The 13,532-nt window shown below is 41.2% G+C and overlaps 2 protein-coding genes across 6 annotated transcripts; one reads left to right on the plus strand and one right to left on the minus strand.

The window, feature by feature from the left end:
* Nucleotides 1-342: 342 nt before the first annotated feature.
* tarbp2 (TAR (HIV) RNA binding protein 2) lies at nucleotides 343-6,084 on the plus strand. 2 transcript variants are annotated; one of them, XM_019861089.1, is made up of 7 exons: nucleotides 343-594; nucleotides 1,435-1,749; nucleotides 2,299-2,380; nucleotides 2,463-2,580; nucleotides 2,695-2,822; nucleotides 3,779-3,974; nucleotides 4,937-6,084. In XM_019861089.1, the coding sequence occupies exons 1-7, from the start codon at nucleotides 542-544 to the stop codon at nucleotides 5,092-5,094; spliced, it is 1,050 nt and encodes a 349-aa protein (XP_019716648.1). In that variant the 5' UTR covers nucleotides 343-541; the 3' UTR covers nucleotides 5,095-6,084. The 2 variants fall into 2 exon arrangements, with proteins under 2 accessions (XP_019716648.1, XP_019716649.1); XM_019861090.1 differs by having other exon boundaries at nucleotides 345-594; nucleotides 2,311-2,380.
* Nucleotides 4,897-12,501, minus strand: tespa1 (thymocyte expressed, positive selection associated 1). 4 transcript variants are annotated; one of them, XM_019861077.1, is made up of 9 exons: nucleotides 11,857-12,501; nucleotides 11,532-11,730; nucleotides 10,496-10,664; nucleotides 10,287-10,329; nucleotides 8,204-8,254; nucleotides 7,625-7,833; nucleotides 6,392-7,032; nucleotides 6,086-6,140; nucleotides 4,897-5,067 (listed from the first exon to the last, which is right to left on the minus strand). In XM_019861077.1, the coding sequence occupies exons 2-8, from the start codon at nucleotides 11,628-11,630 to the stop codon at nucleotides 6,093-6,095; spliced, it is 1,260 nt and encodes a 419-aa protein (XP_019716636.1). In that variant the 5' UTR covers nucleotides 11,631-11,730; nucleotides 11,857-12,501; the 3' UTR covers nucleotides 4,897-5,067; nucleotides 6,086-6,092. The 4 variants fall into 4 exon arrangements, with proteins under 4 accessions (XP_019716636.1, XP_019716637.1, XP_019716639.1 ...); XM_019861078.1 differs by lacking the exons at nucleotides 8,204-8,254; nucleotides 11,857-12,501 and having other exon boundaries at nucleotides 11,532-11,811; XM_019861080.1 differs by lacking the exons at nucleotides 10,287-10,329; nucleotides 10,496-10,664; nucleotides 11,532-11,730; nucleotides 11,857-12,501 and adding an exon at nucleotides 8,392-8,530 and having other exon boundaries at nucleotides 8,204-8,296.
* Nucleotides 12,502-13,532: the final 1,031 nt, after the last annotated feature.

Consider the following 13,532-nt stretch of genomic DNA (forward strand, 5'->3'; position numbering starts at 1 on the left):
CTTCACAGTCGGGCCAGACACGAAAATCGATCCTCTTATTTCAGAACTCCATCCGCGCTGCCTCCTACAGATGTATGACTAACTGTCTCCCTCTGCTGGATCAACGGAAACCATGGCCACGTACCATTTATTTTGTCCAATCAACTGTATTAAATAATTTGTTCTATTATCATTATTATACTTAAAGTTTCCGACGTATATAGCTTGATTAGATGTTCCATGTTGTATTTTCCTTACAAAAACGGTGTCTACTTATTTTATTTAACTTTTATCTCAGTTCTCACCTGCAGTCACTGGATGGATGAATCTTGAGCTACAAATTTGTGTTTGTATTACTCGCCCGTCGCGTCCGGACTTACGTAGCCCCGGTAAGCCTTACGTCATATTTATGCTGCCTTGCAATTCTGCAGCTAAAGAGCAAGGAGAAAGGCTGCGTTTTTTACATGTTTTGTGGGAAAACCCGTCTAATGAAAGGAAGCGTTTGTTTTGGTGGTGGGGGCTTGCCATCCGAATCCTACCGACTGTCCGTCTGAAATAGGGAATGAACGACGAGACAGCCTCGGACAGCTGGAACAGAAACTCCGGGTGCTCCAGGTGAAAGCTGCATTCAGGCTAGGCTAACCTATCATGGGGGTGATCGAAGAGTTTAGCATTAGCATCGTTTAACCCATTGCCTGTCAGGTTAACTGTTAAGGCGACACGACAATCGTTTACCCAGTTAAAATGTATTGATTAGCAATCTTGTTGTAATTGGCAGGGGTGTAGAATTAAACGACAGTACATCATTTGAAAAGCTCGGTTTAATATTTCGGTCATCAGTCCTGTTGAGCAGTAACATTCTAAAGGGTGGGCTATGACTAGGAAGGACTATAGACTAAAATTTACTTAATTATATATACATTTTTTTCTTGATTGTTCTAATTCCTGCGCTCCTTCCTTCCTTTAAGTTGTATGTTGTTCTTGCATCCTCACGTTCATCTTCGCTAAAACCTACATTTCCTGCCTTCCTGCCCCCCAGACCCACTATAATCTTCGCATCTTTTACTTTCCGGCCTTATTTTCTTTTTTCCTTCAAACTACACCCACATTTTATACTTGCACCCTTACATTCTTATTTCACCGAAACCTACTTTTCTTCCTTCCTTCACACCTGCTTTTTATCCATGACTTTCTTCCTTTATGCACCTCAGACATGCTTTTTTCCTGGCATCTTTCCTTCCTGCCTTCTATCCCCCAAACCCCTCAAAAAATATCATTTTAGAGATAATGATCTGTGATAATTTTGCTCACAATTATCATGCTATCTGAATTTAATATTGGCCCAAGCCTCCCCGTCTGTACCTGTTCGATGTTGCTTGAGAATCAAGTTTTGTTTGTTCTCGACTCAAATTATTTTCTGTTTTTATTTTTATGATAATTTTTGTTTCTATCCAGTATTGAGCAAATGCTGGCTGTGAATCCCGGAAAGACGCCGATTAGTCTGCTGCAGGAATATGGAACGCGGATAGGCAAGACCCCGGTGTATGACCTGCTGAAGGCCGAGGGACAGGCCCACCAGCCCAACTTCACCTTCCGCGTCTCCGTGGGAGAGATTAGTTGCACGGGCCAAGGCCCCAGCAAGAAGGCGGCCAAGCACAAAGCGGCCGAAGCGGCGCTGAAGATGCTCAAGGGGGGCCTGGCAGGTCCCATAGGTTTTGGAATTGAAGGAGACTCATTTATTGGGGTTGATGTCCCTGCAAATGAAGAAAGGTCAGTTACAGTATACATGCAAACATAATCATTAATAACTTCACATTTTAAATGAGCTATCACATTTTTAAATGACCCATCACACTTCAGAGATTGAATATATAATTTTGTACCCCCTCAAGCTCTTTTTTTCTAAAAACTTGTCCAGGTCAGGCAAAGTGACCTTGGCTTGGAAGCACACACCTCACTTAAGAAATGTTCAACATGTGGCTGCGTTTCCACTGCATGAATGGGCATTATGTCTTTGGTTCAGCGCGATTGACTCTATGATTGTCTTCCACGGGCTCCTTTCTTGATATATGCAAAAAAAAAAAAAAAACCTGAAAATGATTCAACTGATGTCATCTGATACATTGCGGTAATTAAAGGCGCCCGGCGCTTTGTAATGTCCATTTCTTGATTCGTTCATTACATTTCCACCAGAACTGTAAAAAAACAACAACAAAAAATAAATTTATGAAGTAGCTGACAAATCATTGTAGAAAATGGATGGATGAATATTCCACACATTGTTCCGTTGGAATTAAATTTCTGCTTTTGATATTGCGGCAATGTGTGCAGCTCTTCATGTGAGATGAAGATTTTAGGCACTTCGCAGCAATCGGAATGTAACCCCGTTGGAGCTCTGCAGGTTTGTTCCCTTTCTGTCTTAATATTCATAGAAAATAAGCTTAATACATTCAAACACTTGTGTGATTATGTTTGTCTGCTAGGAACTGGTGGTCCAGAAGGGGTGGCGTCTACCAGAATACACAGTGACACAAGAGTCCGGTCCGGCGCATCGCAAGGAATTCACCATGACCTGCAGAGTGGAGAAATTTATGGAAATCGGTACCAAATACAAACACAACATTCCATTAGGCCATTAGGATCTCATTAAATTTGGAAAGGTGTACCAGTGAGTGGTCAATGTTAATAAAACTGGCGTGCCATTTTCCGAATCAGGTAGTGGTACATCCAAGAAGTTGGCCAAGAGGAACGCGGCTGCCAAAATGCTAGCGCGGATACACGATGTCCCGGTGGACCTCAGGACCAGCAACGACGGCGACGCAGAAGATGATACATTCAACGCGGTGAGGGACTTCAAACACGTTATCTACATACTTAGGAGGTGCACAATGAACCGGTTATTTGTCGTCGCATGCTGTTACTGCTTTACTCATAGTTTTTCATTGGTTGCTTTGGGGTATTTTGATTTGTTTGTTTTTTTTCTCATATATGTACTATAATGAAGGCTTTATTACTGCGTTAGCAAAGGGTAGGGTTCTGACTTGATTACGAATAATGATTTGGTAAAGATTATTGCCTGATGAGACCAAGATTGAAATTTTGGCCATAACTCCAAAAGTTATGATTGTTGCAAACATCATCACCAAAATAACACCATAACTACAATGAAGCGTGGTGGTAGAATGGTCAATGGACTGTCACTTGTACAGCGCTTTTCTACCTTGGGTACTCAAAGCGCTTCACATTGTTACCTCATTCACCTACTGATGACCCAGCCAGCATCAGGAGGAACTGGGGGTTCAGTATCTTGCTCAAGGACACTTGGACATGGTCGCAATGGCCAGGGACTGAACCACCAGCATCTGGGTTGGGAAACCACCACTCTATCACTGAGCCATGCTGCCCCCCTTCATGCTTTGGGCCTATTTCCTTCAGCTGGAAGGGCCTGAGATATGGTGGAGGGAATTAGAAACACTTCAAAATAGCATTCGATATTGGCTTATGCAAGAAAGCAAAGTAAAAAAATTGAGGGGAAAAAAGGTCAAGAAAAGTAATTTGTCGTGGTCTCACTTTTCCTACAAAAAAATAATCTATCATTTGAACATGGGTTTGTATATTTTTTATATTCAGTGTATTTACCATATTGCCTTAAGCAGTGGCTATTATGAGTATTATTGTACAGTAAGTAGAAATAGATAAAGAGTAGGTTTGTGGACATTCCAGTTATTTTCCTTTGATTAGGCCAAATGACAACAGGATACTCTGCATTACTTATATTATAATCTATATGGCCGCTTAGCATGCGGGGAGCAGGGCAGAGTCGGGCAAGAGCAAAGGCTACAGCTGCACGTGGGATGCGCTCAGGAACTCGGCTGGTGAGAAGATTCTACAGCTGCGCAGTCACCCCCTGGGCATACCCGATGACTCCAACTTCTGCTCGCTACTCGACGATCTGTCAGCTGAGCAGTGCTTTGACATCAGCTACCTAGATCTCGGTACTTCTCTCTTTGACCCTCTTTAACGTGCTAAACACTTGTACAAGTGTAATAAGAACTACTGACACCTAAAAAAGGAAAAAAACCCTTCAAGACAACACAAAACAGTGTAGGGCTGAAACTGTTTTTTGGAATAATTTGATTGCAAAAAGTCAAAACAAAATCTCTACATTAAACCTTCACAAAAATTTAAAAAGTAAAGATAGAGAAATGTCCCGAACCAGAATTATTGAACATTTTTAAAAAGATGCAGAAATGCAGTGTGTCTCCTGCAAAGCAGAACTAAATGTAGGAAAACAGCACATCTACAATTGCCAGTTAGAATGTACTGTAATGCCCCTCGCAAGTGGACAAAGATGGACAGTTGGACTTTCACTCCATTTATTGAGCAAACAGTAGCAAACACAGAATAAACACATTGACACACTAGCCGTGAGTCGTGACAGCTACATCTTACCCGAGTCACTCAACACGCAGACTTGCTGACAGCCAGCCAAGTTATTACAACTGTTACGTATTGACAGGCAATGCCAAATTGTATAGGTGGCTGTCAAAGTTCTTTTGTGGCGGCCCGCCACAGGTAATGTGCTATAGGTATATGTGGGGAAACACTATGGCTGTAATGGCTTATTTCACTTGGCCAATCGATGTCATAGATCTGCTCGACGAATTAAGACATTACAGCCAATCACAAAATGTGTATAAAACACAAATCCAATATATCCAACATAGCTCAGTCAAATACACACTCAGTCTTAGATGCTACTACAGTAGAATGTGAGGATGGAGACCCCAAGTGAACAAAAATACATGGCTAACATGCTTATGTTTAATAATGAAAAATATATTTTCCTAAGCTTAAGCAATGGTCAAAACATAGTTAACAGCTGCAACCTTAATCCATTCATTAATTATTGTATTATTTTTTGTCTGTGTTAATGGATCCTTGTCTTTGGTTTCAGAGGAGCGAAGCCTGAGTGGCCGGTGCCAGTGTCTGGTGGAGCTGTCCACGCAGCCAATCACGGTGTGCCACGGCTTCGCCGCGAACACTGAGGACGCTCGTGCCAACGCTGCCCACAATGCACTGCAGTACCTTAAAATCATGGCGGGGGCAAAGTGACCGTCGTGGATGATGACAACTTGAAATACCTCCCATTTTTACAAAAGAAGACCTCTTTGGAAATAGGCCCGCTTATTTGACATCAAAATGATCCAGGTGAAGATTTACATGTTCCCAAATGTCCGTTTTCTCTTGTTGGATCATCTCTCACACTTATTTGTTGACAAAGAAATAAGGACAGATTCAGCTACAAGTCTATTTATCCATCAAGGAGCTATCAAGGATCCTGACTTTCTGATAAGGTCAAACAGATCACGCACACAATAAAGACACTTCTGAATAAAAATTTTAGCTGTTTTAACAATATACATTTGGAAAAAGTTAAGAACGGTGTTTGTTTTTGTCATGGTAATGATTTTAAGACTTTGTTTTTTAAAATCGTCACATGGGTCAATGGACTTGTTATAAACGTTTGAATCTTTTTGGGACAATGTGGAATAGTCCTATTCATACACCAATTTAAATGTACAACTTGTTGCCAGTGTTGAAAAAATGTTGAATTACCTCAGTGTGAGACTTGTGTTCCAAAGGAGATTCCTTTTTTAATATAGTCAGCAATTTCTATTCATGTAATCTCTTTTTTTTTCCTATCTGTTTTAGTTTGGACTTTTGCAGCATTCCGTGTGCTGTTGCACGTGTGTATTAAGCCATGTGCACTGTGCGTGGATCCTTGTAGCAGATTATTCAAGTGCTGCTCTCTATCTCTTTATCTTTTTTTTTTTTTTTTTTTATGAATACCCCCCAAATATGTTCTGCCCCTTTTTTTATTTTAAATGGACCTTGTGAAAAACATTAAAACAACGATAATCCAATTCAAGTTGTTGCAAAGCTGACTGAATTGGATTGCACTTTGAACTATTTTGCAACCTGTCACAATGAATTGCAGAATTTTATGCATACTATCGGAATGTCACCGTTTGTGAGTGAAATTGTGAATAATGCTGCACTTAAAATAGATGAGTGACAAATACACACGCCTTTCAAATTGTACCTTTGTGTTATGTTGGTGTTTCTCTTGCTCTCTCTTCCTCCTCGACACGATGCACCTGTTGGGAGCAAATTGAGCATGTCAATTTCCAGCCGAAAGATCCACTGAGGTGCACCCAGACTAGTTGACAGTCAATTGCAGGGCACTTTTGACATCTAACAATTCACAATGACATTAATGACTCTGGAGAATTTAGTTTTCACCGCACACTTTGCACAACATGGATGTTTGTGGAAAATGGGAAAAACCCAAAGCACTTGAAGAAACTGTTCTAGGTCGACAAACCTCCTCCAAATTTAAGGAGATCATCTTATCGCAGTTCTTGAGGTAGTCGATGCATCTTGGAGGCTTTGCAGGGAAGATATCTGAAATTGAATGTTGACAGACATCTGAAGACACTGTCGGGGTCTGGACTGCAAGTTGTCTGGATGCAGACTCAGAGGCTGTGGACTTGTTTGGAACTCCATGGCTTGACTCGTCTTTGTCTTCCGTCTTCCAAAAGACATTATGTAAGATGTTGGCTTGATGAACACGCTCGACTATCTTTGGACTGATTAGCTCATAGGTTACCGTGGACACCGGTTTCAATTTTGAGAGGCTTTGATTTTGTTTGGCATGGGTATCAAAAACAACTTGTGTTGCCACATGTTTGTCTTTTTCTTCGGGTCCATTATTAGTCTCGGTCTGGACCTGCTGGGGGACTAGATCAGCCACAGACAGGCTGGACCTTCTCCTTGCTGAGGTGTAGAGGCACATCATGGAGACGGTGTCCTTCAGCCTCTCACTGGGGGAGCGCAGCTCGCTTCTCACACTGCTCTTGGTGGGCGTCGACAGGGCGAAGTTGAATTGTGGCGCTCCGAGTTTGCGCAGGGGGGTGCGAGACACGTGCGAGTACAGTGAACAGAACGCGTTGGCCATTGCGGTCAGCGCTTGGACTTGTCTGAAACGACCTGTAGGAAAGACGGAAAGGACACGTGTGAACAAGCTCATGATTGTGCATCTCTTTAGTCATAAATACTGGGGAGTGGAATCTCCAAAATTGAACACGACTGATTTGAAGTGAATTGGTTGAACTTCCAAGATTTCATCTCAAACCCATTTTACCCTAATTGAAATCATGTAAAAAATATACCTTTATTAACATGAACCCTTTCTTAAATTCTTGGCTGTATACTGGAGCAGCATGATCATACAGCTAGCCACAATAGGTTCTATTACTGGTTCTGTTGTCATCACAATTCAAGTGACATCAAACAAAAACAAAAAAAAAAGCACAAAAAAAGACATGCATTCTTTTGATGCTTCCTAAATTGCTCGGGACTTCCCAACTTCATGCATGCATATGTTTTGCTTGACTTGTATTTTTGTAGATTGTTTTGAACTCCAAATCGTATCACTTTTGGGGAGGTTTCACTGAATGACATCAACATTTAGTGGAGTGATCCCCCAGAGCCAAAAGGCAACACTGCCTCTCTGGGCTCCCCCCTCACAACAGTCCAACCCATGACATTGACTATTGGATGAATTTTCTCAGGCTCTTACTTGCTATACACAGGCTGGGGTCCTCCTCGCGTATCCGTCGGACCTGCGACTCCAGGAAGAGGCGGAAGTTGATTCCACGAACTTGAGAGGGGAAGGAGAGGAAGCGAGGGGGAATGCGCACAGTCAGCTGCGGGTCATCGCAGCCGAACCCCAACTGCCACAGCATCTCTTCGGCATCCTCCGAACGTGACTGGAGCACCTCTGAAACACTGGTGTGAGAGAAAGGAGGGATCACTTACCATAAGGGGATCAAATCACGCTCAAATGTACAGTACTGTATACGGACAGACCACCACATTAGGTACAAGAGTAGTACTGTATTTAAAAAGAAGTATTTAACATTTTGTGGCTGGAGCTTTCAACGGTGCCAAAAGAACAGATGGAACATTGACTCTTTGAATTTCTTTTATACAAACAGTTGGGTATTTGAAATGCCACCCATCAAAAGTAATTTTGTTTTGTCATCTACCTTATTTCTTAAAATTTTGAGAATTCAGAAAATCTGTACAAAATTAAACCAAATAAATCCAGATATTGATTGTAATTTAGCACGCTAGGACAAATAGGTTTCATTATTACTTGCTGGTGAGGTCAATGTGTCTTTCGTTGCTGGCAGGGTGCATTGTACGTCTTCAGACTCGGCATGGAATACCAGAAAGATACTTTTTTTACCTTGAAGGGTGAGTACAAGGACTGATTGAGTTCAATTAGAATAAATATAATGGCATCACAGTTCAAAACAACGCGCGACTGCATTTCTCACTCACCCCACTTTGGATGCAATGTCTCCCACCGTTTAACGTTGAATATGAAATGTAGTTTGGAATGCAAAAAAGGAAGGAATGTCAATGTGCATCTGGTAGATAAGTGCCCCTGCTCATCCGCGTGTGTGTGTGTGTGTGTGTGTGTGTGTGTGTGAGAGAGAGAGAGAGAGAGAGAGAGAGAGAGAGAGAGAGAGAGAGAGAGAGAGAGAGAGAGAGAGAGAGAGAGAGAGTGTGAATATATACGTGTCACTGTAACATAAATACTAATAGATGCCACAAGATGGCAGCAAAGCACTACCTTTTGCAGTATTCCCCTTTTTTTTCCTCACCGGGTACTGGCTCGAACAAATAGATACCGGTAACTCTCCAAGTACTGTACCACCATAATGGCAAAAATAAATTACAGTTGCACAGTACACGTGAGCGGTGATCACAAAACGAGATCGAGATTTTATTACTACAGAGTATTTTTTATATATAAAAACCCTTTCACGTACCAATCGAGAAAGTGCTACAGTACATGTAGCAGATCTGGGAGCATCACTGATGTAAATGAAGCCCTCAACTCATTCAAAATCTTTCATTGGCATCATAATACCACCAGAGGGCGCTACAGAAATATTGTTATTTCTTTGGCTGGAGGAAAAAAAACAGCAAACGAATGACTTTTTCAGTAAATACCAGACAAACTTAGCATAATTCTATCATATGTTGACATGAGTACCTGAAAAGGAACATGATTTGAGTTCTAAAAAAAAAAATCTGTAATGCTATTTTGACCATTCAAATAGCAAGTATTATTGGATCTCACTGGATCATGTCCAGGCTCATGTAAAGTTCTGTTCATACCCAAACTCCAAATACAGTAGTTATGCAAGCAGGCAGAGGCCTGCAACACACAACCACATCTTCGGTATGATGCCTATGAACATATTCAGTTTGTGTTGCGTAATGTTTCTAATGAAGAAGAGGCGGCATCTGCATAGTAAAACAACCTCATCAGCTCTCCATGTTTCCTAGTGTGTTGATCACCATCAAGGGCAACATGTTCAAGACTACTATTGACTGACTGCTCGAATGGCTCATCATCTTGAATTTTTAAATGTGACTTGTTTATGTGTTCAAGACGTCAACTAGGCCCAGTGTGTGGGCCTCCTGCCTAGACACACTTTCACAACAGGATGAAGTAAAAGTTATGAGGGGGAGGGCTATTTTTGGGAAGTTCCCAGAAACGTTCCATGGTTGAGGGAGTTTGGAAATATTTTTTGAGAAATGGCGAGACTTAACAATACTGCGACTGTAACTATTCTTGTTGCCTTTTCTTTACTTTTATAAATTTTGTTTTATTGAGTATGTATGTAAAGTTGCTTCACACGTAGATAACTGATGACTATTCTTTCTGCCTCTCGTTCAATGTTACATCTACATACTGTATGTAGTATATATTATTCTGGTACAGTTGTGACAAAATGCAGCTGACTATTCTTAGTGCCTTATGTTTACATTCACATCTGTATGTACCCCATAATATTTTTTAAAAACACTTTTGTTTGTTTTATTTTGTTTTCTTTTTGACGGACCGGATAATGGATCGATGCATAGTGCAGGGTACAAATTCACCTACCTGGATGTTTTCTTTAAATCTGATTGTGTTATGTGCAATACATTTACGTTCCTTCTTTCGACCCCAGCTCATAATGACCACTTGAATTCAACAGATGAGTTACACAAAATATATTTTGAGAGACTATTGTGTAAAAATCTAAATTATGGCTTTATCCCACTGCACCATTCTGGAACATTTAACCTCAGAGACATTCTAAAGGTTTCCATTCATTGACACGCAGGGCCTTTACAGTCACAAAAGTGTCCAGTTGAAACATAGAGAGCTGACTCACCCGCACTTTTGCAGCAAGAACTCAGTTTTTCCCATGGAGCAGTCTTTAGAAATCACACACACACACACACACACACACACACACACACACACACACACACACACACACACACACACGTACACAACATTTTAATGTGCTTAAGGAATTCCCTTTTTACTGGACAGGAGAGACACATTGCTCGGTTTAAGAGCACCATCTTTCACACTGACCATCTGCAAAGACATCATCATCATCATCTGATATAGATTCGGAGAGGGAGCTGCAAAGGGGGCCCAATTCTTCCAGACTGGAGAACTGTTGACCTCCACTGGCCCACATTCGCCTCCTGGCCGTGGAGGGGGAACTTTCCATAACTGGAGACAGAGCGGCTGATGACACCCTAAAAACAGAACAGCATCCCAAGATGATTTGAATGTACAGTTCTTAATAGACCATCCCAAACAACCAAAGTGCATTAGATGTGTTTAAATGTTGTCAATGTACTCAGTAATTTTAGGAAACCAGTCACCACTTAATTTTTCTCCATTGCCTTTAAATGTCAGAATTTTTTTTTATCTATATATGGTGTATTTTGCCTTTAAATGTTTTGAGTTACCTAATTGTGTCTGTAATGTGCTACATAAATGCAGCTACTTTGCCTTTCCAAAAAGAAAATACTGAAGCTGTTATTGATCCATCCATCCAGCCATTGAAATATCCATCCATCCATCATCCGAACTGCTGGCATTAGGCGGGGTACAATTTATTGTAAACATTTATTTGATCATTTTTCAGTTCTGCATTTTGTTCCTTTGATGTGCCGAATGTGAAGTGAACTGCTAGGTAAGCAGTGAGCTGTTATTTTTTTGCATACGGTTGGTTATACTTACAGCATGTGTGGTTACAGTATGTTTGTCTGTGATAAAGTGGACATTTTGGGAATGCAAACAGACAACACAAGCACAAACACTGCTTCTGTGGGCTGCAGTGGTGCAATATTTATTGTGATTTGCTCTTTCATTCTCTTCATCTTAAATGAAATATGGAACTATAAATAATGCCTTTTCTAACCCCTGTACCTCCCCTATGTGCTGGTGCATTAAAAATAGACTTCACACAGTACTGATCTATCAATGTAACATGTCTGTTCACACATTTCAAGACTTTAAGGTGAAATGAAGAATTAAAATTATTTGCAGATAGGTTTCAGTTTGAGACATACCGTAACTTCACTTTACATTTCCGAGTGGGTAAAATTGAGCTCACCTGAAGGTTATTTTCAAACTTAGCCCAGTTGAGACTGCTGCAGGCTCCGGACGCTTCCGTTTCTCTGCGATAATAATTCATCATTTTGGCCTCTTGCATCACTCTACAAGTCTCAACTCACTTTGAATTGAGGAAGGAGGGAAGTGACTGTAAGCATCTCAAACTGACACATCGCGTGGGACGCTCACCACCGCACATCCTGCATAGATAACAAAGTGACACGTAAGCTAGCATCAGGAGCAGTTCAGATTCAATATTTATCTAACAACATGACAAAACATAAATTTATATATTTATATATATTTATAATATACATCATACTCACTAGAGATGCTGATTATTAAAAATTATTATTGTGTGCGTATGACTATGTATGTGTTTGCAAATCAAACTTGCTTGATCAAATCTTAAAAAACAATCTCAAAGCTCATGCTCTGACCAACCAATCAGAGGACTGCTGGCATTACTGTTGACCAGCTATTTGGCCCTGTGAGGCACATCTGAAATCTGATTGATTAAATAAACAGCCTCATTGCTAATACAATGCAGTGGATATGACAACAACCAGCACTAGTAATCCTGAAGGCCGGGCCCGGGCAGATAAGATTGACATGCCAAAACACAGATGCTGTAATTTGATGGTACAAAAAAAAATAAAATAAAAAATCTACAATTCACATCAATTCTTTGGAATAAATGCAGCCAGGAGAAATTCCAAATTAAGTGAATATATTGTTGGGAATAAATTAATACAATTTCATGGAACAAAGACACGACCCTTGTGAGGTTAAAGCGGATCGGAAAATGGATGGATGAACGGAACAAAGGGGATGTGAATGTTCTTTGTAAAGACTTTGGCTTTGGAACCCGAAGGTCATGGTCAAAGTCCCTCTGTATACAAAATATAGAACAGCAACTTCAGTAACTGTTGGAGAGGTGCGCATCGTCTTCCTGGCTACTATTGAGGTGCCCTTCACCCCACAGCTCACAAAGTAAACATTCTGATCCCCTTTCATTCTGACATCTCTCATTGCAAGCCTGCATATGTGTGATTTAGTTCTGTGTGGTGTGCAATACAAACGATACATTCAGGAGGGTATAAATGGAATGTCCCCTTGAAGGATTATAATATGGTGATCCATGCATGCCTCCATTCATCCCTATCTTATATTTTATCTGTTAAAATTCAGTGATATATTAGAATTTTGGTTGTAAATGTAGGTCAGTGGCTGTGCTTTCTGGCAGCATTTAGAACAGGAAAGAAAGGCTTGCAGGCCCTGATTAAAGATGATAGCCCAATTTGGATATTTTCACTAAAGGAAGCACTCACATTTGTTGCCAGTCGTTTCAAAAGTAATGGCTGCGCATTGAGTTATTTTGAGGGGACAGTCATTTTACACTGTTATATTGGCTGTCCACTAATTACCATTGTTTAAAAAATTTAATTTCTTCAGCGCTGTCATGAAAACGTTTTGCTTTTGTCTCTGACTGTAACAAAGCAGACATGATATGACTATTGCGCAATCACCCTATCGCGATACTACCGTCTTCAGTGGCAAAATATCGCGATGGTATCTTTTCGTGAGTTCCTCTCCGACTCCTACACCCACCGCCGGTGGCTGTGAACTGTATTGGCTTTTGTTTATGTGGGCACATGTGCTGCTATACTGACAGCCCCCTTGCACGGCGGAATTATCCAAAAACCCTCCCACATAGAGCCATTCCCTGCCCCCGGCGCGGTTCGGGCCTTTCCTCTCTCTTCCACCATGGCCGCCCCCCGCCCGCCTCCGCGCTCTTTCCCAGCCCACAGGGCGCCACCAAGGGAGTGGCTAGCAGCCACGGAGGCAAGACTCAAAATAACCAGCCCGCCTTCTACAGTCCACACCCGCCCAATTCCGTGTTTACATGCATGGATCTATCTTTCGCTGTTTTGCTGTGAAAACACGAACAAGTTGGCGCGAGGGGGAAATTTACACGCATTTAGTGTGACCAACTAACATG

This window comes from Hippocampus comes, unplaced genomic scaffold (assembly GCF_001891065.2).
Source record: "Hippocampus comes isolate QL1 unplaced genomic scaffold, H_comes_QL1_v1.1 scaffold40, whole genome shotgun sequence".
Lineage (NCBI taxonomy): Eukaryota > Metazoa > Chordata > Actinopteri > Syngnathiformes > Syngnathidae > Hippocampus > Hippocampus comes.

Excerpts from the sequence above, each read along its gene's own strand:
- tespa1 (XM_019861077.1), bottom strand. The coding sequence starts at position 11,630 with ATGCAAGAGGCCAAAATGATGAATTATTATCGCAGAGAAACGGAAGCG. Across the intron at positions 8,255-10,286 it reads TTCTTGCTGCAAAAGTGCGG|ACGTACAATGCACCCTGCCA; the intron begins GTGAGTCAGCTC and ends CCGAGTCTGAAG. Across the intron at positions 7,834-8,203 it reads CACATTGACCTCACCAGCAA|TGTTTCAGAGGTGCTCCAGT; the intron begins GTAATAATGAAA and ends CTCTCACACCAG.
- tarbp2 (XM_019861089.1), top strand. The coding sequence starts at position 542 with ATGAACGACGAGACAGCCTCGGACAGCTGGAACAGAAACTCCGGGTGC. Across the intron at positions 1,750-2,298 it reads GTCCCTGCAAATGAAGAAAG|CAATGTGTGCAGCTCTTCAT; the intron begins GTCAGTTACAGT and ends TTGATATTGCGG. Across the intron at positions 2,581-2,694 it reads GGAGAAATTTATGGAAATCG|GTAGTGGTACATCCAAGAAG; the intron begins GTACCAAATACA and ends TTTCCGAATCAG.